At 37.3% G+C, this 25684-nt stretch overlaps 1 protein-coding gene across 1 annotated transcript in view; it reads left to right on the plus strand.

Annotated features, from left to right (window-relative positions):
- The window catches only part of LOC121318358 (membrane-associated guanylate kinase, WW and PDZ domain-containing protein 2-like), a 208162-nt gene that overhangs the window by 163409 nt on the left and 19069 nt on the right, over nucleotides 1-25684 (plus strand). The window contains exons 11-19 of the mRNA XM_041254921.1: nucleotides 3484-3673; nucleotides 8031-8072; nucleotides 10647-10738; nucleotides 11218-11410; nucleotides 15077-15322; nucleotides 17849-18034; nucleotides 20015-20168; nucleotides 21395-21614; nucleotides 22388-22531. Coding sequence (XP_041110855.1) covers nucleotides 3484-3673; nucleotides 8031-8072; nucleotides 10647-10738; nucleotides 11218-11410; nucleotides 15077-15322; nucleotides 17849-18034; nucleotides 20015-20168; nucleotides 21395-21614; nucleotides 22388-22531 — 1467 coding nt within the window. The remainder of the gene's footprint in view (nucleotides 1-3483; nucleotides 3674-8030; nucleotides 8073-10646; nucleotides 10739-11217; nucleotides 11411-15076; nucleotides 15323-17848; nucleotides 18035-20014; nucleotides 20169-21394; nucleotides 21615-22387; nucleotides 22532-25684) is intronic.

Genomic DNA, 25684 nt, shown 5'->3' on the forward strand with positions numbered 1-25684 from the left:
TTTTGCAGGCAGGCTAAGATACTGTACCACTAACCACTTAAACTCCATCCTTTTACACCAGTCATTTGCAGTTGATTACTATGTACTCTTTTTTGTGCCTTGAAATAAGTGGGAAAAGAATGAAAAACATATATGATACATAATATATCCATAGCCATTGATAATAAGTATGAAAATAGTCACTGGAACAAAACCTTTCAAGAGTTGATAAGCAAATAGTTCATTGTCTTCTTTTCATAATGCAAATATCTAATTGATTTCGTACCAGATACTGTACATTGTTTCTTCTAGCATTTTTTCTGCAGCCCTTTGGATAAAAGCATTCATGCATAAAATGGTTTTGCTACAAACATTTGAGAAAAATACATAGGGTACATCTGTGTAATATTTAGGGCAGTATTAGAAGGTTCGTTCGCTAGCCAGGAATTCGAAGATTGTTTTAAACCTTCGAAGGTTCGTCAGACACACCGTTCACGCTGCCATGTAGGTAGAATCCGAAGCACTGGGGGGTGCCTATACGGTTGTATTTTAGTGAAATATGTACTGAATACCACGTGTACAAGACAGTGTAAGAAAAGTGCTATGGTTGAATATATTTTTGAAACATACAAAATATACGCTAACACTAATTATTTTAATTTCGAAAAAACTGAGCACCGTCCATCCCACCCCCCTCCAGCTCGTGTTAACCAGAGGAAAATGTCTTCATTCAACATCTCGACAGCAAAGCGCTGTACAGCGTAAGCTACGGGGTGCCATTTGTGCCAAAACTATCCAGCCGTTAGTTTGTCAATTTGTTTGTCAATTCATGAATTGGTCAATGTGTCCAGCAATTCATCCAGAAATTTGTAAATTCATACAGTAAGTCATAAACGTATTTGTTAATTCATCTAATAATTCATTAATTAATTTGTCGATTCATTAATACAAAAGGCTGTACGGACCTGCAAATTTCCAATCAACCAGATAAACTTCCAACTGTCAATCTCGCACTGTACTGAAAACACTGCAACCTTTCTAGCCAATGGGAGCACAAAGTAATATTTTAATCCGTGAAAATCCAGCCACACTTAAAACTGCTTCAGCCAATAATATTTAGAAGGGCGTTTCAAAAGATATTCTATTTAACAAGATACTCGACTCTGCTGATTTTCAATGGAGACCAGGGTTGCCAGATTTCTGCTGGGTCTATAGCCAAAAGTCACTTTAAAAATAGCCCACCAAAAATACCCATTATTTGTTTTAACTGAAAGCAAGCTTATTATTAACACCCAGGCCTATGCATAAAAAAAACATAATCAAAAGCAAGAAATGATGTCGGGTATAAATTTGATAAAAACTGCAAGTCCCAGTACAGCTCATCCATACGTCACTAACAACAAATTCGTACGGAAGCGCTGAAGGAACAAATCAACATTCACATCAGACCAGCAACAGCATTACAGCATGATGCCTTTATTGAAATACTAATGCTGGTGCTGTATCCCAAACAATATTGCAAACATGAAAACAGTTTAATTTTTTAAAGCTATACCAGCAATCTAGTTACATTATCAATACGCGACTCATTAATATTTCCCGCGGCTGTGTTTGTAAAGTAGCCGAATTCCGCGGTAAAACCGCGGACCTGGCAACACTGTTGGAGACTTCCGAATCACTGCTGCAAAAAGCATTGTGGTATATAGAGAATTAGGCAAAACAAATTATATGGAGAGTCAATGCATGCGTAGGAAATGTTGCTGGTTTTCGCCATTTGAAAAAAAAAAATGCATAAAACTTTTGAAGTAGATTTGCACATTTGTCCAAGCCCTTTTGAAGAAAACGGAAACATCAGCAAATTATGACAATACGTAGTTATTATGAAAAATTCAAGTTTCTGAGCACTGTTTCGGTAACACCGGTTACTTCAGAAATACATAGCAAAACAAATTGACAAACTCACAGCTGGATAGTTTTGGCACAAATGGCGCTCCATAGTAAGCTGTATTGAAAGAAATGTGTCGAAACCCCTCTTTTTTTGTTAAATGCCCAGATGACCAAAACAAAAAAAAAAGGTTGAATGCAAACTGCAAGCGTTTGTTGATGTATCATGTCACATCCAATCTCTGGGGTCACTTTACAATCGTAAGTTATTATTATTATTATTATTATTATTATTATTATTTATTATTATTATTATTATTATTATTATTAGTCGTAGTAGTCGTCGCCGTAGTAGTAAAATGTGACTGTGACTAGTAGTAACCTGCTTGGAACGGGCCGTTAAATTAAGTTTGTTTTGCCTAAACCTGCTGCAGTTAGTGCTGCTAGTGCAATGCAAGCTTACTCGCAAGCAGCCTCAATTACGTGTAAATAAACAACGTTTATAATTTAAATTATAAAAACATGATTATTGTTCTATATAATGTAATTTTAAACTACACATTTTTTATTCCATTTATATAGCTAAAATAATAGGATTTTCAATCAAACAAGTAGCTATGGTGGCGTCGCCAATAAATTATGCAAATTAGTACCATCGAAGGCGCGAACCTTCCTACGGTAATGTGTTACGAGGCTTCAAATGTGAAAATGTACCCTTTGTTGCAGCCCTAATAATATTTTTTTGCCATGATGGTGATAGCAGACCACCACGTGAGATTACTCAGTGAGCCATATTTCAAAGTGCAAAAACAGCTTCAGTGAGGAATAAAATAATATGCACCATTTCAAACATAATGAACTACTCAGAACACTAATGTAACTTCTTGCAAATACCCATCTGCCACTGAGATCGAGTTCATCACCTCAATCTCTGAGCATGTAAACCTATTATCTATAATTACGAGCACACAGGCCAATATACTAGTAGTGCACACTTTCTTGTGTTTCTATGATGGGTTGAAAACTGGATCTAAACAGTCATGAGACAGAGTTTGGAATTAATGGAGAGCTCCGTTCAGGAGATTCTGTCCAGTAGAAGACCTCGCTGTCCTTCCACCCACAATAATTCCAGTCCTCTGCAAAGTGATTGAACTAACATGGATTTTTTTAAGCTATTGAATAGGTCACTGGATTGGCAGCAGGTAGTGGGGTCTAAAGACCATCACCTCTGGGTTAAAGGCAAAGGCACTTGTATCTGCTTGCTTTAGGAGGGACTGCATGAAATGAGTTCTGCTTGTGTCAGCTTATCTCCTGCTGGATATCCATATCCTTAAAGATCATATCAATTGTCACAAGCCCTTTAGGGACCAAAGATTGTGAAGGAGCTTTTATGTGTACCATCCTGTTTTCCCCACTGAGGAATGGTCTGTGTATGGTAAGGCTAAGACACCTGCAGAGGCAGGTAATGAGAAGACTTCAGTGATCAGTGTCAGGCTGGCACTTTTGATGAGCACCAAATTCAACATGCATTTCCCACAACAATATAATGGATCTCACATGCAGATTAGAAGCAGTTAAATAAAATAAAAAAATAACAAATGAATCCCAATGTGTTTGCAGGTGTTGGAGCAGTGGGATATCCAAGGCAGCCCCCAGACCAGCTTATCTGCTCCAGTTATACCACAGAATGTTCCCTTTCCACCAAACTTCCATAGGGCTTCTTTCCCAGACTCAGCTGATGGGTTTGATCAAAGAAAACCTGACCCTTATGACCTGTATGAGAAGTCGAGAGCTATCTATGAGAGTAGGCGTAAGTAACAACCATGATTTCATTTTAATGTACGAGTCAAGTAGCTGTTCATAATTCTTCACCCACACCCTGCACCCCTCAGTTGTTAATGTGACAATACTGACATAACATTTGTGGTTGTCACATCTGATTTAACACATAATAATCCTTCTGAGTGCCTGTGTAAAAAGCTTCAGGCACAATTGTGTGCTGTGAGCACAGTTACACATATGACTTTTCGAAATATGAGGGGTTTCTGTTTTTAACTCTTGCCCCCCCATCAGGAATGTCAGATTCCTAGAAGCAAAAGGGAAATGCGTTGCATTCATTTAAATCAGAGCCTAATATATTACAGAGGTCTTATCTGGTTTAGATATTTTCCATTATAAAGTTTTTGAAAATTAATTGGTTAAAATGTTGTTTCTCTTATTTCCTTACGGTATGTTTCAACCTGATAGTCCCTCACCAGACTTTATAAACGTGCAGCTGCTCCGCCATTTAGTGTGAATACGGCATGCTGGGAAAAAAGCAAGCACTGTTAGTCCAGACGGAGTGCATCTGCCGTTTTATTAAACTATGCAACAACTATACAAATAAGGCCCTATACTCTTTGTTTACACATTATTTTGCAGCAGTGTTTGGGTCTGATTGTAGCAGGAATTTGTGATGGGCATTGCTTAGAAGCTAGGGATTGAAAGGGAGTAGACAAGCCCTTGTAGTGTAGGGCTAGTTTGCTGTACTGTGGATAAATGGAGTAATTAATTTCTGGCAATCAAATTGTTCATGAGCATAACAGAAATATATAGAGGCCATTTTTAATTAAAACATGTTTAAAGGGATTATTACCTGATTCAGCAACCCTTCAAACATTTTGAAAAACATATTTAACTTCAGTTGTCAGCTAGAAAAGAATAATGGATACCAGGAAACGAAACAGAAAAGTCTCTAAAGGAAATGGTCCCAAATACCCATATAAAAACATATTTGACTTCAGTTGTCAGCTAGAAAAGAATAATGGATACCAGGAAACGAAACAGAAAAGTCTCTAAAGGAAATGGTCCCAAATACCCACCCAGGCTACAACTGGTTGAACAGCCCCATCCATCCATTCATGAGATACTGAGTCATTCCTGGCTGCTGTAGCACCATGAGAGCACTGCAGTGATCATCAAGAAATGTTGAATAATCTTATGTCAACACATTATGTGTAAAACCGTTAGATTAATAATAATCATCCACGTTATTGATAGAATATGCCTGTGGAACAGTAGGACCAGCATAATGCTCTCCCCAAGTCACTGGCCTGTAATCAAGTGTGTCCATTAATACATTAAAACCAACTGGCTTCCAAAAAGAACACAGATCAATACTGCTGAAGGATCCAGGTTTTTCCCATTGAAGCCTTTGAAAGAAATGATCCACTGGAATAAAGAAGAAATGAGGATGACATGGCAACAAATTATCTATTGGTATTATTATACACGCATAGTGACTATTGCAGTGGAGCTAAAACTATTGAAACAACCAAAGAAAAACATCTCTACACAGGAAGATGGGTTATATTCTATGGTATTTTCCCCTTGGTGTGTAAGTAGGTTTTTTATTTTATTATTTTTTTTTTTTTCTGGTAAGCTTAAGTAACAGAAATTGGTGTCAATGAGAGCCACACACACCAGTGCACACAGGGTAAAGTCTAAAAATATATTTAAATATAAATATATAATATATTTATAAGTCTAAAATATATTTAAACCCTTTAGCAGTGTTGTTTGTGACTCTGCAAAGATGGGTCCAAATCATGGGATTGGAAGATGGGAGTCCTGTGTCACATTCAGCTCACAAATGCCTCTTTGTGCCCTCCGGTCAAATAATTTACAGTAAATTTGCAGTGACAAAAATCCTACCTGTAACAGGTAATGAAATGTTCATAACATTAAAAAATGAGAAAAACAGCCTGGAAACGTTTAAAAATAAATAAATAAATAACAAGTAGAAAAATATGTTACCCCTAATTAGTCTTGATTCAGTTAGTCTGAATTATTTCTTGTAATGTTTCCTGCTGAGGTGTTATTTTTCTCTCCTGTACACTTATTATTTACACTGTACCATAAGTATTTTAAAAACATTTAATAAGAGAGCAATATTTGAACGACTGAAGCCCACTAAAGAGGCTGAAGGGCCAGCATCCGTGAACTGAATTGGGAAACGGTGCTAGGTGCATTTCCACAGGTACCCTATTATATGGTGTGTGTGTGTGTGTGTGTGCGCGCGCTCATATGTAATGCATGTCTAATGTCTAGGCCCTCGTTGTAAAAGCTTTGGGTCATGTTTTAAAAGTGTTTACTCCAGTCTTTAATTAACTCTTAATTATTTTGAGAAAGGAGAACTAGAAACCAATGCAATATGTAAAAATCCTAATAAGAAACTAAAACAATTATTTGACAGTCATTACAATGAAAATGTTCTTTTAATGTCTATTTTCCCCAAACTATTAAGTGATATAATTCAAGCTCCCTTAAGCACCCTCAAGTTTTTGGTTTTGAGTTTTGTTACATTACCGTTTCAAGCTAGTTACTTAGACTGGGTAAATGCATTGATACATATGTCCTCTTTGTATCAAGTTATTATTTTATATCTAAAATTGGATAAGTTGTCTTTTCGGACTCCAATAAACAAGTGTGTGAATGTTTTACTCATCCTAGTATAATAATTACATGTACAAACAGGGAGTGTGCAATATCCTCAACCAGAATTCATGGGTAGCTTTGCTGTAGATATATAAGGAAAAAGAACATTCTCAGTTCAGTTAGGCAAGACGACCTTTATCAAAGATGACAGGAAAGGTTTTGTCAGATATAAAAAAGTGTTTATGCACAATTATGGGGGGGGGGGGGGGGGGGGGGGGCTGGCAATTTATTATAATGTAAAGTGACACATATACATTTAATTAAAGATTTACTGGTTTTCTTTTCTCTGTAAAATAGTTTTAAATGGAAAGAAAAAAAATTTGATTTAAATAATGATCCTAAAGATGGGGTTAGCATTATGCCAACATAATTTAGGCAGTGTTTGACCCAAGCAGTAATAACACTGTGTGTCAAATGTTTGCCGTCAATACAACTTGTGATGACAGTGCCCATGTTACATACTGTAGTAATTACTGAATAAGTGTAGTTATAGTAGCATTGCACTATGGTAATTACTGTAGTATTGCTTTGTACTGGTGCATGGCTGAATATGTCCTGTAAGCCAACCTTCTTACCTTTCATTGCCAAGGAATACTGCAATAATTACTCAGTTAGTACATCAATTACACTGTATTTACTTTAAAAGATGGTGTGTTTGAGGAAAACTTAGGGGTGTTCCTCATAGTAGAATTCAATATTGACATTGGCTTAAGGTGGTGGTATAAACTGCGGTTGGAGTTATATTGTTTCTTGATGTTTCAATTAATATCACTTCCTTTGTTTAAATTAATGAGATAAAGTTTGATATTAATTTAGGATTCTTATTAAATGTTCAGAAGCAAGAGATGTAGCAGAACTATACAGCAGCATTATTAGAGTAATTTATTTTTGTAGAACAGAAGGAAATGAAAGCTTTTTGCCAGATCATAGCTCTCTTGAGTTATCATTATTAAAATAATTCATATTGTATTCTTTTTTTTTCAAGCTATTGTAAATGACAATGACTGATGGAGAAAAATAATCACTTTTGCTGTTTTAATTTTAGCATACTCATTTCAAGATATACAAAGTGCCTTCCATAGATAAAATGGCTGTGCTGTAAATAATGGGTGATGTCATCAAGTAGTAAACCAGGGTGTGTTAAGTGAAGAGCTTGGATTATATGGTGTTTTCTAAAGGGGAGAAGTGTGACTGTAAAACACACTATATTAGAAAAAAAAACTCTCAGGGTTTATTTGGGGTGCTATAGTATTCCACAAATGAAAGAGATACATCTTTTTAATTGTTATTGTAGTGCAGGGCAAATAAACTTGCTGTTATCTCACCTCTAGAACCTTTGATATATGTGTGTCTGTCTATTGATCTGTATGCATGTATATTTATATTGTAGAAAAGTAATTATAATAAGAATTCAGTTTCTTGCTCAGACAAGGTACTACAGTATAAATGCTGATAGGAGTTGTTACCTGGACACATCAAACTAACTTAAGCCAATTACGAGACTTTGATAACTCATGCGAAAATGTACTTGTACTAGTGATTCAGTTGATTCTGGCATACTGCGTGCCTTTTATTGATTCACGCAAACAATAGAAAAACAATACATGTGGATTTGTTCTGTTATCCTTGTAGTTTGTACAGGACAAGCTATAACATGTTTTATGATTTAATTCCACATTTTTCTCATTCAGAGCAAGGCCCACCAAGGACAGCATGTCGAATGGATTCTTCCGGCAAGTATCCCAGTGCTTTATTTTTGCTTACGTTACTGTTGGTGGAAATAAATAATGTAACTTGGAGCAAAACTCATCATTGAGTTCAAATGTTAAAGAAATCTATGTACATATTTTTCTTGTGGCATAAGGACACAGCCATATTTGACTCACAACATAATTATACAGTAATTGTTCATGAAAAGATCTAGATATGTCAGCAGTTGTTTTATCAGTCTCATACTTCATACAGACATACTGTATTCAGGGAGCCAAACCAATTCAAACTGTGATTAGTTCCTTCAGGATGTCCTTGGTATAAAATAGGAAATGCATTTATAAAAGCAACTGCATATGATTCTGATCCTTTTATGAAATACTTGTTCATTTTTATGAATGCACTTATTGATATGTAAATGCTGCTGAAACTTTGAGATTCAAAGACTTTTTTGATACGCATAGAGATTTCCATTTTACACTTTCACTGTGTTTAAAAATCCTTCATTTAAAATTGCTGACATCTTTTTTTCCCCATAGCCTTTCTTGCTTTTGAATTGTTGTCATGCCATATGTTAAGATGTTTTACATTGTGAACTACCTTCCCATGGGAAAATGCTCCCCTACAGTCTTGAGCAATCGCTTGTTGTGTTTTATTCTGTGTGGTCATGCAAATATGTACAGTACAACATAAAGAATCTCAAAAATAATAATATATGTATTTTTAGATGGAAAATTGCACTAGATGCAAGTTTGTAATGCAGTTGTGAAAGACCTTTTAGCACAAAACATAAAATTGGCTTGGCTTGGTCATCATAGAATCCTGATGGGCAACAAGATTTTAACACTACCATCATAGGTCATATTGCAGATGGTATAATAAACAGTATTTACTGTAATTCTTTAAAGAGAAGATATAGCCCTACATAGACCTGATCTCAATTACCCTTGCCACCCCATACAATCCATACAGTTAAAACCTTTATATGTATCTAAATACATAGAAAAGTGATATCCCTTTATTCAGCCTCTTTATTCAAACTCCTAATTCAGTGTGCTTAAAAAGATGGCCCTAGGTAATAAAGCACAGTGCTGTGGTTTAATTAAAATGTAGAGGGATTTTAATTGACATGTTGCTTCATCCAGCATGCCAAATGACTGCACTAAAACATTGTGTTTGTACCTTCACCTTGCTCGACTTAAACCCCAGTAGAAAACAACTTCAGCACATTGGCTGGGAAGGTTCACCATCATGCTCACAGGAACTAACACATCTATTTCTTTTAGCACAAGAACCATTTGTTAGTGTATTTGTGGTACAGTATTTGAATGTAAATCTAACAGCATCTGTATTAACAAACAAAAAAAGCCGGTTTGGAATAAGGTGTGTTTTATGTAACGGGGGAAGAAAAAATGCAAAAAAGGATGTGTTCTTTACTTAATTCAGTTTAAAATTATACTTTTAAATTGTGTCTCCAAGCCAGTTGTAATGCGTTACAAACGGTTGCACTCCTGGGGATGTGCTATGGATTTGTACTTTCCTGCCCGGAATGCCAAACGGACTGGCATTTTGGTGCTGCTCATTCATCCATGTCCTATTTTAAGTCTTATTTTAAAGGTCACAATGTACTCATCAAGAATAACTGCATCCAAGAACACCTCTAATTTAAGGGGACAACCGGAAGTACAAAAATATCAGCTGTGTATAAAATAGCTCATAATCTAAAGTATTTCTTGCAGATTCAGATAGATTAAGTGAATCCTAAGATGTGTTCTGTATGCTGTACTTATGTGCCAGGTAACTGTATAATAAAATGTTCAAATGTTCGAAAAACTATTTCCAATTAATATGTTAGTATAGAAACCAAATGTTACAGGCCAGAAGAGTTTCACAAGGGTGAAGCTAACCATTAAAATGAATACCCCTCCATCTTTCACACTCATACGCGCGCACGTGCGCACACACACACGCACCCACTTCTCCAGTCTGTAAAAGGAAACCTTAATAGTTGTGGATTGGGTTCATCTTCTTGACTTCTTGATCTTGACTGACTATGCTCCTAATGAAATAATCTTCTCACTTAAAGGCATTTCATGAGTCTGAAATTCAAAAGCCACACACAGCCAGCACTCAATAAATGTAAACTGGAGCATATGAAATACCAGGGTTAAACATATGAATTGCAGAACACCAGAGCTACTGACAGCTTCCAGTTCACTTTTGTGAAGACAATCAGAACTCCAGAAAAGTAGTTTCAGTCAAAAGATGCCATGCAAAACTGCCCTTGCATGCTCCAAAATAATTCAGCCAGAGGGCAGCTGTGTTACAAAAACTAAAACAACTGCAAAACAGTTTTTTTTGTGCAGCTTTCCACTACATTGAACTGCAAAAAGAGAATTCTATCACACCATTACAGCTCTGCCTGTCCCCACATGACCACCAACTTGTAGCATTTTGATACTGTATATTACTGTATGCAGTGTTTCACAGCTGTTATTCACATGGCTCACTGTGTGACTGACACTGACCAGCCAAACTATTGTCAGTACTGTAGGTGGTCAGTCTTTCATAATATGTGTGTTTTTTCCCCATATCAGGTCCTGATTACCGGGAATTGGATGTCCATCTCCGAAGGCAAAAGTCGGGGTTTGGCTTCAGGATCCTGGGTGGGGATGAGCCTGGACAGCCAGTGAGTAAATGACCTAGTCAGAAGAAGCCTTGCTTTGTTTTCCTTGCTTTGTGTGGTCATGGAAAGATGATGGCTAGAAAAAATCTATACAGTATATTACAGATCAATACACTGGCATTAATTATTTGACTACTTGAAATACTGAATGATATTCCATTTTAACAAAAATATTTTGGCCAAATGTTAAGTAATCATTTTTTTTTATAAATAAATAAATAAATAAAATTGACAACATACTATATAGGCCTTTAGTCTTTTGTACCAATGATCACTACTTTATTTACCTATACACTGAAAAAATCTATCTTGCCATCTACAGTATCTGTATCTGTTTATACGCTCATTCGACCACCTATCCATCTTGCTATTAAGTCATTCATGCATTCATCAAATTACTTGATCGATCCATCTAACCTTCCAATTAAACTGTATGGCTGCTGTTTTATATAGTGACAGGCTAACATTGGTTTATGTTTCAGATTGTAATAGGAGCAATAATAGAGAAGAGTTCAGCCGACAGAGACGGACGACTGCGACCTGGGGATGAACTGCTGTTTGTCGATGGGATCCCAGCTGCTGGAAAGTCTCACAGATACGTCATCGACCTCATGCATGGAGCTGCACGAAATGGGCAAGTCAACCTCATTGTGAGAAGAAAAGTGCAGTGTATGGGTAAGTGATTGAAATACACTTCACTAGCAGTTTTTATTGTTGCAGAAAGGTGATTGTCAGCACTCTGAACTAGCACGGTCTGATTGTGTAGGTGAAATCAGATTAATGAAACTAATGCTGAAATTATACTATTCCACACCAAATCCATGTATACATCGTAGTGTCTATGTCCAGTACAACCATTTTCTCTTCTATCCTGACAAGTGCCCCAGTCCCTGCCGATGAGAAACATCCCCATAACACGATGCTGCCATCACCATGCTTCACAGTAGGGATGGTGTTCTTTGGGTGATGCATTGTGTTGGGTTTGCACCAAACATAACGCTTTGCATTTAGGCCAAAAAGTTCAATTTTAGCTTTGTCAGACCACAAAACTTTTTGCCACATGGCTACAGAGTCTCCTGAGTGTTTTTTTTGCATACTTCAAATGGGATTCAAGGTGGGCTTTCTTGAGTAATGGCTTCCTTTTTACCACCGTACCATACAGGCCAGATTTGTGCAGTGCTTGGGATATTGTTGTCACATGCACACTCTGATCAGTCTTGGCCATAAAAGCCTGTAACGCTTTTAAAGTTGCCATTGGCCTCTTGGTAGCCCCTCTGATCAGTCTCCTTCTTGCTCGGTCATCCAGTTTGGAGGGACGGCCTGATCTAGGCAAGGTCTTGGTGGTGCCATACACCTTCCACTTCTTAATAGTCACCTTGACCGTGCTCCAAGAGATGTTCAAAGCCTTTGATATTTTTATTTATATCCATTCTCTGATCTGTGCCTTTCAACAACTTTGTGCTGGAGTTCTTTTGAAAGTGCATTGGTGCTCATGGTTGAGTCTTTGGTTTGAAGTGCACTACCCAGCAGAGGGGAACTTACAGGAACTGCTGAATTTATCCTGAAATCATGTGAATCACTACAATTACACAACCTAACACAGGTGGAGGCCACTTGACTTGGTGTGTGATTTTGAAGGCGATTGGTTACACCTCAGCTAATTTAGGATTGCTATTACAAGGATTGCAGTATTTATTTTTAATTCATTTTCTACAAATTTCTAGAATATTTTTTTCACTTGGAATTTGTGGGGTAGGATGTGTACATAAATGAAAAAAAAAACTATTTGAATGCATTTTAATTCCAGGCTATAAGGTGAAAGAGAAGGTGAACATTTTGAAAGGGGGTGTAGACTTTCTATAGGCATTGTATATATCTTACAGCATTAGCCTTATGGATAATGATCTTCTTATGCTTCAACAGTACATTTTTGTTCTGTTTGTGTTCTTTCTCTGTTTTCTTGTTCTAACTTTTTTTTTAAAGCGCTTTATACTTTTAATTGAAATTATATACATTCCTAATTTGGATGAATGTCTATGACCAAGACATCCTGATGTTTCTCTAGATCACATATGTGAACTAAATTGGTCAAGGTTTCGTATTAATACTGTTTTCTGGCTTGAGCATATAACTCTTTTTTTCAATATAGACACAATTTCATCTAACATAAAATACCCCCACATACAACATTAATTCAATGCAAATAAAAACAAACAAACAAAAATACTCAACATAAACATATTTCATATAATTGCTTCCCGTTAATCATGATTCATTTTTACACGACGGCAAACAGTTGGCATGTCCTGCAATATGTATACTGTACAATAGGAACATAAGGTGACATTAAAAATAAGGTTTGGCTGTAATCCAAACATCTATAGTCACGTGGTCTGAGCAGAAGCCAAAATGAAGTAACATTCATGCAACCGGTGTTAAAAAAGCAATCCTGACTTCCTGCCTACACTTTGTAGCTGCTACCCTGTTTAGGGTTTTTGAAAGTTTATTTCCCTAAAGTTTAGTCTTTAAGTCCACATCGCCCCCTGCTGTTTTGTTTAATGCATTTCTCATTTTCTTCTGCCACCTGGTGGCAGGACTAATGAAATGCTCTTGATGTAAAGCTGGTCAGAAAAAATAGGATTGCATCTGTGTGACAGTTTTGCGTTGCTGCATTGCGGCAGTCCTGCAGTGGGAAAAAGGCTGCCATGGCTACCACTGATTTCTCAGGCTTTTGAAACAACCTTTCAATTTACTTTGTTTAGTTGTTAATAATGGTGTACATTAGCTTACGTCTGTGCTTGTTGAACACATTTCACACTGCTGCATAATGTGCATTACCTGCTTTTAACATATAAAAAACCCTATAATCTAAACCTGTAATACATTCTTGCCAGCAACTAAAAACTGTTCAGCGGGACACCCATGCGAGGGATGGGGCTGGTGGGTGTTTTATATGCATAAAACACAGGCATACATGCAAACCCTCAGGGAAAAAAATGATTTTTTACTCCAGTCCTCTTTTTTATTTATTTATTTATTTTTTTTGCTTTGATAGTTGCCATTTTAATTTGCTGGACCCGACTTTAATATATCTCTCAGAGCCTTTAACACCACGCTTCCTGTCATCAACGAATGCTTTATGAAATGAAGCGTGTAGCTAACTCCAGTCCTTCATAGTCCATTGGCTCCCACATTTGCCTCAAAATCATATACACCAAATCATATTCAGCAGCATTGATGAAACAATATGCTTCTGCAATATGACTGGATATGACATATGCCAATAAACTGAGATCTGGTCATGTGAACAGAATCCCTGCCAGGCAGTGCATTGCATAAGGTTCAGCAGCCACTGTCAAAGTACAACGTGAAAGTGAACGCTAGACTAGCCGTAAAGAATTTTCAAGGATAAATATCTGGACTTTCTTCGTATGCATCGGGACACAGGGCATTTGCTAGGAATTTTTAGGACTGTCCCGGCCATATATAGACAGGTGACATCATGTATGGTAATATACTGTAGAACAGTGCCAAGCAAACATTCAGTAATGCAAAACTGCCATAAAAAATGCTGGGGCATTTTGCATTCAGAATTCAGCATGTCTGATTTTTAAAGCCATGAAGATAAAATGACATGCATGCCCACTGATCTATTTTAAACCCAGATCATGTGATTTTGAAGCCATAATGAAAGGTACTTCTCCACAGCTCATTGTTTGTGATACAATAGCAAAAGCAATTTGCATTTTAGTGTGATGAGCAGTGACTGAATCATTTCTGTATATCCTATATCTTCCCCAGCTGTTTTAATGCAAGCAGATTTTCTGCTCTCTTTATTGATTTAAAAGCCAGCCTCTTGTCACTAGCAGCCAGACTGGCAACTAACTTTATTTATGTGAAGAATTCTCTTTTAAAAACATGACAGCAGGAAAATGAGATCCGCTTTTGTTACCAACTGTGGCATTTAGTTTGGAATTGATTTTGAAAATTCTTAATGAATTTCTGTTTCAATGTGTCAGCTCTGGGTCAGAGGGATTTTACCTTCTGTACATGTTATTAATCTGGGTAATATTAGGTTATTTATACATGTTTATGTTTGTTAGGTGACATACACAAGATATTAGTACCTATGACACATTATATTCTGCAATACAGCACCACCTAGTGTATGGGGAAAAAGTAGAACAAGTTTAAGTAATTGTTCAGTTGTAGTCCATTTCCTTACCAGTGGGTTGTTGTATCTGTATTGAATGGTTGTGTTTTAAGTGTCAGTTTTGAAGGGTGGGAGGATTGTGGGAGGTTGTGGCTGCCTGAAGAGTAACAGTCTATAATAATTTCTAGGTGAGCCATGCCCCGAGAATGGCAAGAGCCCTGGGTCTGTCTCCACACAACACAGCTCCCCAAGAAGTGACTTTGCTAACTATCCCAACAACGCAAAGCGAGCTACCACAGGAGCTTCACCACCAGAGGGCTTTGTGTCCCAGAGTTTACAAACGAACGATGTCATCATCCACCGCAAAGAGAATGAGGGCTTTGGCTTTGTGATCATCAGTTCGCTAAACAGACCTGAGACTGGATCTACAATCGGTGAGTTCAAATATAAATACAATAAAATATGAACCTTTTTTTATGAAATATCGCTCAGTGTTGTATTTTTTATTTATTTATTTATTTTTAATCAATAACAAAATTTCTCCTATGGAAGAGCATCTTAGAACCAAAGAAAGAAGCAAAACTCACTGCAGTCCCATAACTGCAGCAGTCCAGACTTTAAGCCATTGGGATGATGAGATAATGACAATTTTATGAGTTTAACAAAACCTTGAGTTCTTTTTCACCTTGGTGAAAGTAGGACATTCTCTGTTTTATACCATTAAATATGGAGCACCTTTCTGAGAAGTTGGCAGAAGCCCAGGAATTAAAATGATAGGAGGAATTGTGTGTGTGTGTGTTAGTGTTAGTGTGTGTGCTTTTGTGTGTTCTCTACTTAATGCCATTGACTGCCCTCATTTCAGTGCAGGCGACTGATAAGTGTGATAAACGCCAATTACTTCTAGGTGCACTAGCCCTTGCCGGTGGGTAATTGAAGTTCTGCTTGGAACTGAATCTTATTAATTTGGAATGTCTTAATTGATGGTACCTCACCAGAGTCAGGCGAGTCAATCTGTGACAAACAACAATTGAGAGATCTCTCCCCAGCAGGGCATGCTGTGTGTAAGATCATTTTTGTGGTTGACAAATTGGCCTGTTGATTATCTGCTTTTATCTCAACCTGGCATTTAAAGGCCATCAACAGGAAAGCTGGTCTGAAGAACTTTTCTTACAAGCTGTTTTAACAAAAAATATACTTTGAACAAATGAAGAAAAGATTTCAAATGCAGTTCACAAAAAACCCATTCCTGTACTTTTGATATTGATGTAAACAGAGCTTCTTTTTTAGACATGTTAGCAGAGGCAGTGTGTTATTGTTGAGAGTGTTTCTGGTTCTGTTGTTAAATGTTCTGCTGGTATGCGGTGTTCAGGGTTGGTAGTTAAGAGACCAAGGAGTTTTAATTACCCAAATGTCCCGGGTATAAATTACACTATGTAACACAATTTTTGTTCCTGGGTCGTAAGTGTTATTTCCTAATTGCTTATGCCTCAAAAGTATAGAAAATGGCTATTATTCCCCACAAACTTTGCTTTTGTGACCAGGACAGTGATATTTCAAAATAATCACTATTTCCAATGGGAAAACAGGCAAATGTCTTTTCGTTCACATAAAGTCAGAAAAAAACAACATATGAATCCAAATTAACATGTATTTATACTAAAATAATACAAAAATGACTACAAAAGATTTAGAAGTGAGTAGTTTTTCGAGATTTATGATTATACTGTATTTACAATAATTCAAAAACAGGAACACTTGCTATATACATATTAAGTGACTGAAGTAACGTATATTGAAAGGCTTCGTTTAGCGACTTTCTTTTGAAACGTGGGCTCTCTTTGTTTACCATACACAGTTAGAAACATACTGAAAATAAAAACCATTATGAAAAAATATATAAATATATTGGGCCAGATAAAATTGCATCCGGGCCAGTAAAAACACTAGCTCCGTGGCCCGAGGGGCCAGTAGTTAAAAATCTAAACGTAGAGCCCTGAATGAAGTTACCAGATTTGTTGCTACAACGTTGTAGTGAAATGTGGCCACGACGTTGCCACAGTTTTTTTTCTTTTGACTGTCAAGCTGGGATGCAGCACTCCCTGTTTTACAGGATTGCAGCCTGCCCTTCCGTTTACCAGTGGCTTCTCGATGGAATTCACACTTTGAATGGTCCCGACATCGTTCATTTGCTTTCTTTCATGTTTTAAAACCAACAATTCGAAATGCTGGTTCACTGTTTGGCCCATTTCCAAATACTCGAACAACAAAAGCAGAGTGCTCTGTCATTATGCACACTGTATTCAAGCCATTTATACTCATTGTACCATACTTGCCTGAATTTTCTGGTTTTGATCTCACAGACACTGGCTGGAAAAACAATTACTGGCTGATACGGGCCGTCTGCAATATATTCCAACGCTACATCCGATCCAAGGCAAGGGTCTCTTATCGACAGCTGCACTAATCTCTGTAGTATGAGCGTTAGAAGTATCGTCATTCTCGTTGCTATTAAAATTCTGAACTCCAGAACTTCCAGAAGAGTCAGGTTCAGTTTCTGTTGATGTCTGGTGATTTAGCTTTTTTGTTGTAGAAAAACTCCAAACGAGGCAGTTTGCATTTTTAGAGCTTGGAAGTTCTGTCAAGACCTCTTATCAATGGCACAATAGGAGAGCCAGTAAAACGTATTGAAAAGGTTTCGCGCGCGCGCACACACACACACACACACACAGCTAGCTTTTTCTTTAAAAAGTTTTGCCTTAAGTCACTTCAAATGAGCTCACAAATCAGTTTTTTGAAGAAAATAGGTTATTGCCTATTCATTATGTACATAAAAAAACACATAGTTTCTAGAGTGTATTTCTATTGTAATTTATGAGTTTGTTTTTGCTAATTATTCTTAAATAGCTGTTAAATAACAGCCAGCATAACAGTGTATTTTCAACTGTTTGTTTACACTCAAGCTGTGCCCCACAAAATTGGCCGGATAATTGAAGGCAGTCCAGCAGACCGCTGTGGGAAGTTGAAGGTAGGGGACAGGATCCTTGCTGTGAACAGCCAGTCCATCATTAACATGCCTCACGCGGACATCGTGAAATTGATAAAGGATGCTGGCCTGAGTGTAACCCTGCGTATCATCCCTCAGGAGGGTGAGTTATCGTTCCTCTCATTATTTTATTTTAATTCTTAGCAAATCTTGCCTACAGATTATTTAAAAGCTGCTATTTTCTGTTATAAAAATGTAACTGCCTATTGTGTGTTTTTATTTTTAATACAATCCAGAAAAGAAGAGACACCAGTCATCGTTTTGGCATTTCTGTATACATATTTGCTTGGTATATTATTAGATTTAATTTTATAAAAAATTTAAAATATGTATTTATGTTCAAACAAACATAAAGCAAAATGTTTAGAGCAAGGAACCATAGTAATAACTACATTGAAACATAATTAATAAGTACACTGAAACATAATTAATAAGTACATTGTTGATGTGGTAGAACAAAACTTCACTAAGACCTGCCTAAGATGTAGAGTAGGTCCCTAAGCCAGGGGTCAGCAACCTCAGCGTAACCTGGGGCCTCTGTGGCGGCCCACAAAACGACTTGTGGGCCGCCACCAACAAAACTGAACAATTTGACTCAATTATCAGGTTGTAATACCTGCACAATACCAATAAACTTACAGGAACACACTGGGCAAAGCATAGAGTACAATTATACTGTATTAAAAAAAATGGAAATCTTTGAACAAAGACATTAACGCTAATGTCTTTTCAGTCAACAGTCTTAAACCGCACAGAATTCACAATGTAAAACCACGCCAAATTCAAACAGTGCTTATCTGTGCAACAGCAAAGATAAACAACTATTTCAATGGGTTTCATTTACATTTACTAGCTGCCCGTTACTTGTGTGTAAAAAAAAAAAACTCCAACGAAAAATAAGTGCGCAGATACTGTTTTGAATGTACATGGATTCCCACGAAAAGCAGCTATAACACACAAATGCAGGTTTAATCTATTCACATTTAACATTACATGTAGTTATTAAATTGTACATTTTGCTCCCATCAATGGAAAAAAAACATTTATCTTAAATTAAAACAAACTATTTATTTAATTTGGCCAACTTCACCTCTGTCGTTCCGCTGGCTCAGCACTTTGATACAGTTACTGCGTAAGCATTGATTACGTACTTCCACGTGATGTTGGCTGCGTGCCTTGGAACTGCTGCCTAACAACCACTGACAGACTGCGTGCGGTGTGAGAAAATCACTCCAGCAACAACAACACAGAAGCTGACTGTGCAAGTGCCGAGGCGGTGGATCTAACTAATGTGTGTTTTTTTTTTAAATGTAATACATTAATAAAGAAATTTGTGGGGCTGCCACCAAACCTCAAATTGGCCACCGTTGTCCCGCGCTGCCACTTGCCAATCCCTGCCCTAAACAACATACACAGATATAGTATAAAGTAGCTACTGTAGTCCCAAGATGGACGACAAATGGACAAAAATTGTATGTAGATTGAAAAAGCAAAACTGTTCTATTTATATCCATGATAATGTCTGAAAGAAAAAAAAAGCAGAATATATTGTTAACAAATATTTCTCCATGCCTGTGTATTTTCTCCAGGTCATTAAACAAATTACTACTTGGTGCAAAAGAGAATTTAGTGAACATTTTATTAGTTGTACTTTTAATTATACCACAAACAAACTTAAAAAGGACCGAGTGGCGCCTCCAGTCAAGGCGTTCCACTTGGATTGCAGGATGCATCCCTGGAGGTCGCCAGTTCAAGTCCAGGCTATTCCACTACCGACCGTGGACGAGAGCTCCCTAGGGGCAGCGCACAATTGGCCGAGCGTTGCCCAGGTGGTGAGGGCTTAGGTCAGCCAAGCCTAAAAAAATAATAGCTTGGCTATTTCAGATTGGGAGAAAACAGGGTAAACATAAAAAAAATAATAATAATAAAATTAAATGTCCTTGTGTGAAACAGACTAAAGCAAGTTTCAAACATTTGATTTGTTTCCAAGAGAATTGTGAATCAAATCATCGTCAGTTTTCCTTCATTTGTCCGTTGTAATGCTTTTGTGTGGTTTTGTTTTTGAATTCTACCTCCGCTGCAGAGCTGAACAGCCCAGCGTCCGCAGCCAGCTCCGAGAAGCAGAGCCCAAAGGCTCAACAGCACAGCCCCATGGCCCAGCAGAGTCCAGCCACTCACCACAGCCCCGTCACACAGCTGCCCCAACCTCCACCACATCTACATGGACATGACGGCAGGTAAGGACACTGTACAGGTCATCGGGACCACAAACCAAAAAATAAGACAAGGTGCTCCTGGCTGCAGCTTGCCATTCGTGCCATCTGCACGTCTAATGTCTTTTTTCCAGTCCGGGATTTTTTAATTAATGTATTTTCTTTCATTCATACTTTTTTATTTTAATTCCAGGGCAATATGTTTTTATACTATATTGTTGGTGGTATGCCCCTAACCTGAATCAAGTCCTGTAGGTCTTTTTTTTTTTTTTTTTGTCTGATGTCTGATGCTGTATTAATTTCTGCACAGAGCTTCTGCTATAGAGAGTCGTACATACACATCACGAACAGCTTCAACAAAAATGTTGTCCTCTATATGATATGTTTGGAGTTGCAAACAATCAAACACAGACTTTAAATAACATTTTTATAGACTTCTGCTCTATATACAATTGGGAGGTTTTACATAACCTTAATTGGCTCTATTCAAGTTGTTTTAGATATGTAATATAAAGTACATGCTTCTCCTAGGCCTTAAGTAGCAATAAAAACAGCTAATTGCAGGTTATCAATGTAGAAATCTGCTTTACAGCATTAAATCATACCAAGATTCACAGCCAGTCAAAACTATAATTGTTATGTTGTCAGTGTTTAATTATGAAAGATTATGATGGAGGAAAGGAACAACTCTAAAGCAAAAAAAACTAATCTTGTATTTGTTAGTGATTAGTTTTGGTTATGGAATAGGTTGTTTGGGTAACATAGCTACACTTTGTTTTATATTAAACAACATCCATTCTGAGGGAAAATAGCACAATTAAATATTTTCACCACAATGAACTTGATGTTTTTGTTCACAGAACCCGCACCAGGGTCTATCGATCACATTATATTACAACAGCTGCCTAAAACTGTTTCTCATTTTTTCAGTGATTCCAGGATAAAGATTTACAAATTCCATGTTTTCAGTGATTATTAACTGTATTAAAATGTTATCACCATTTGGATTATCACATACTGTACTGAGATTTTTCTGTGGGAGTGGCATTGTATTGATGGTGCAATATGTACAACTAATTTAGGCCAGTGCTTCAGTTAACCAGTTTAAACTGATCTGTTTGGTTTGTGCAGTGGTTTTTACAGATCAGATATATCTAGAACAACTGCTGTGTTCTATTTACCACATGCCATACCAAAGCTGCTTTTGACTGACAGACTGTTCAATTGCTAACTATATGCTTTTTGTTAAGCTACAGATCAGAGGTAAAAGCTAGGCAAGATGTGAAACCGGATATCAGGCAACCACCCTTCACAGACTATAGACAGCCTCCTGTAGACTACCGACAGCCTCCAGTAGTGGATTACAGACAGCCGCCTACGCTGGACTACAGGCAGCCCCCAGGAGTCGATTACAGGCTGCATTCTGCTGATACGAGGCAGTATCCACCATCGGACTACCGGCAACCACGGGTACACCACTGAGGCAGTACTTCTAATGCAGACCTGAGATAAACCTTTAAAATGCATTAAAAATTCACAGTTTGTTTTAGTAATATTACTTTGTTTCTTTTTATCATGTATCACTATTCCCAATAGAAGATATTTTAGAACAGCACATCAAACTGGAGATGGCAGCACCATAAATATTGTAAGCCACCTCAAGTTCTGTTTTTTTCTGCCCAGCATTTTGTAACCCGCCTCCTCCACTCATATCTATTTAGGACAGATTAGATCTTAAAACAAATGGCATATTCTCATCATAGGTATATTATCCTTGCTGGGCACTTCTGGTGTAGGATATACTGTACAGTTGTAAATGTATTAATCGTTTTACTTACTGTACAGCACATTCAAAAATCAGTGTATGAATAGTATTTGAATGCTTATTGGTTGGTTTCACAAAAGTTGATTAGCACTGATCCTGGACTACCTATTGTTACCTTCGGTAGGTAGTCCAAGACCAGTGCTAATCTGGGTCAAAATAAATGTAGCTGTTAAATCAACTCGGAACTCGTTGTGAATTTCTATAAATTAGACACAAGGCATCGCCAATACCAGCAAAAGTCAATAGAGAGAAGACCAAAGGCTTGTGGTGATATATGTACACAGTAAACTGATACCAATATAGACTGGCCAATAAAGAGGCAAGACATTATCATTCTTTACCAGAAGGAGGGTTACACTTATCCACATTCAGGTTTCTACATCACTTAGTATTAACTTTTTTTTTTTTTTTTTAACAGGATTTCTCTTATTTCACTGTGGATCTGGAGAAAAGCATGAAGGGGTTTGGATTCAGTATCCGTGGTGGTCGAGAGTATAAGATGGATTTATATGTACTGAGACTGGCAGAAGACGGACCTGCAATAAGGAATGGGAGAATGAGGGTAAGACGCTTTCACTTGACTTCAGTAAGCATCGTGACACATAGCACAGCCTGACATCCCACACAGTCTTGTGTATTCAGCCAGAACAAACCTGGACGCTGGAGAGCTCTTGATTGCAAGCTGTGGGGACAGGCTTATGTAAGATGAAAACCACCACAATGTAGAAAGGAGAAGTAGAGCAATTTAAACAATATAACCTGAAAACACCAGTACAGTATGTAATGAAAATGAAAACGAATTTGAAGTTTTATATGAAGGCATCGGCAGCACAGCAGAGATTGGAAATCTAAAGAACTAGAATTATCTGTAAACAACATTTAGTGTAAAACAGGTTGGCCACCGGGGGGGTTTAAATAACTTTACAAAACAATATGCTATCCTGAGTAAAACAAATAAAATACATAAATAAATACATTTGGTACCTGGTCATGTATCCCAGAGGCTTCTATTTCTTTTCACACTTAATCTTGGACACAAATGTGTTGGTCTGATTCTTGCCTGATGCCATCTGATTTAATGTTTAAACATCCTTTTATTTTATATACTTCCAAAGCCAAAAAGGAAAAAGCGCCTCCAAAATTCTGAACCCACCACGAGGCCTAATAGATTCTTTATTCTAAATTACTGAAGAAACCGTGGCATTTTTTATTCAAAATTAATGTTTGTCAGGAATAGTGTAATTTAAGGACTACACCCACTGGCACGCAAGAGAAAAAGTAAAGTGGCAGAATTCAGGGCTTTATATACTTTTTAAGCCTATTGTAGTAGTATAGTATGTGTAACCTAAACATTTTCAGTGGAAAACTATACTAATGGGTAATTTTTAATCATATAAAAAATGTAATGAAAAGGAGGCCAGAATATAAAGTGTACCTTCTCAAGAATTAGATACATGAGCAGATTCTATGGCAAATTTAGCTTGGCCAACAAGAATTAGCCAGTTTAACTCTAGACTTATTTCCCTTAGAAAAATGAATCCCATATATGAAAACAACATGGCAGAAATTAATTCCTAAATGATTAAACAACTCATATAGTAAATTCATCAGAGACTGCAGCCTTGGACATAACAAAAAACAATGAAAAACAGTTTCTTTCTGCTAACAAAAAACACACTTATCATCTGCCACTGACTGGATAATACTGAGAAACGAGTTCACAGCAACAATGATGTGCAGAATTCTCCATTGGAGATCACCTACTCTTTTCTGGATTGGTGGTTTATACAGGTTATTCCAGGCAGGTTTAACAGAAACTTCAACACCCAATCTCTCCCTCCAGTGTGTATCTGGGACATTTTTCAACATTTTAAAGTTCCTAATAACACACAGCCTGTACAATGCTTTCTTTTCTATTGCTCCAAATTGCAGGCTGTAGAATGCTCCAAACTGTAAAAGATGTCCTGGGGAGTCAGTTGTCAGGATCGACAGCAGGTCTAACCTGAAGCTTAAAAACCTCTGGCTCTAAAACCTGAGAACTGTCCCCTTTAAAAACTGACTCATAACCTCAAGCCCTCACTAGACAAGGCTGCCCACAGCTGCATTAATAAACTCTTTATCATCCTCACCGATCTCACTCCTAACTCAAATGCTAGGACCTCAGGGCTTTTCCAAGCTCGCTGTTTAAGATCCACTAACTGTACAATTTGTGTCAACCCTTTAGTAGGTAGTAAACACTTTTACACATTTCAAATTAGGATTATATACCAACGGCTCTTCTAAGAGCCAATGCAACCCCACACACCTAAAATCTCGTTGTACTCTAAATAGCATCCTGTAGAGAATGCAGCCTAAATGCTGCCACCCTGCTCACAACATCAACCAAACCCTGTCCTCACTCTTCAACAGGCAAAAACAGCACGCTGTGCTTTATCCAGTGCAATCCATCCCAGAAAAAATCCACTATCACTCTCTGGGTCTCTTTTAATAACAACACTGAGGGATCTACACATCTTACTTTGTGCCATAACATAGAGGTTACTAGGTTGTTAATCACTAAAACTACCTCATATAGGAGCCATCGCCAGCTCTGAAGTCTACTTTTGACCTTATCCAACATCCCCTTTCCCTCCCAAGAATACTCCCAGGTATCTAAAAACTGCTTGACTCTACTATAAGGGAGGAGATCTGGAGGCCTACTGCCTTCCCAATCACCTAATAAAAACGCCCCACTTTTTGACCAGTTTGTCTTCGCAGAGGACACTTCTCCAAACAATGTTAAGCAGTCACTTAATCACTTTACCCAAAACAAACACTATCAGCATAGGCCACCATTTTTATAAGCTCACCTTGTCCATTTGGAATGGACAAGCCAGCTAACAAAAGCCTTAATTTGTGGAGTAACGGTTCAATTGAAAGCAAATGTAACATCCCCGGCATGGAACAGCCCTGGCGAATTCCCCTCTGCACCTGAATAGGAGAGCCAAGCACACCATTAATTTTAAGTGTACTAAAAACATTACTATAGAGTAACTGAATTTTGCCTAAAAAATTGGGCCAAAACCAAAAAGCCTTAACTACATAAAATAAATACTTATGATCTACACGATCAAAAGCTTTCTCCTGATCTAAAGAAATGAGACCAGCTTTAAATCTCAAAAGCTTGGACTGTGTTCAGAGCCATTCATATCAACCTTGTTGTCTACTGTGCAATTAAAATCCCCACCCAATAAAACACTCTCTTGGATATTAAACATTTGTAAAGACAAGAGTCTTACTACAAATACTGACTTGAACTTTTAATAGCCGCCCTTGAACCTCTTCATAATGAAAGAATCCGGTTTAAAATCTTTAGAAAGTAAATTCACGACTCCTGCAATGAAATGAGTGCCATGGCTCAGTATAACCTCCCCCTCCCATTGTTTAAACCAATCTGTCTTACTGTTTTCATGTGTATGTGTTTCTTGAAGCTGGCAACACTAATTTTCTTCCATATTAAATATTCAAAAACAGCTGTTCTGCTTCCTACATCTCTCCCTCCATTGATATTTAAACTACCCAAATTAAAAGTCTTATAATAGGAGTAAAAGAGAAAATGAACACAGCAAACCAATAGATATAAAGAAAAAAGATAAGTCTACATGTCTAAAGAACGCACTTTGCTCATTAAATTCTTCAATCGGTCTCACAGAACTTTCAAGAAATTTCATGTTGG

Source organism: Polyodon spathula, chromosome 7, assembly GCF_017654505.1.
Source record: "Polyodon spathula isolate WHYD16114869_AA chromosome 7, ASM1765450v1, whole genome shotgun sequence".
Lineage (NCBI taxonomy): Eukaryota > Metazoa > Chordata > Actinopteri > Acipenseriformes > Polyodontidae > Polyodon > Polyodon spathula.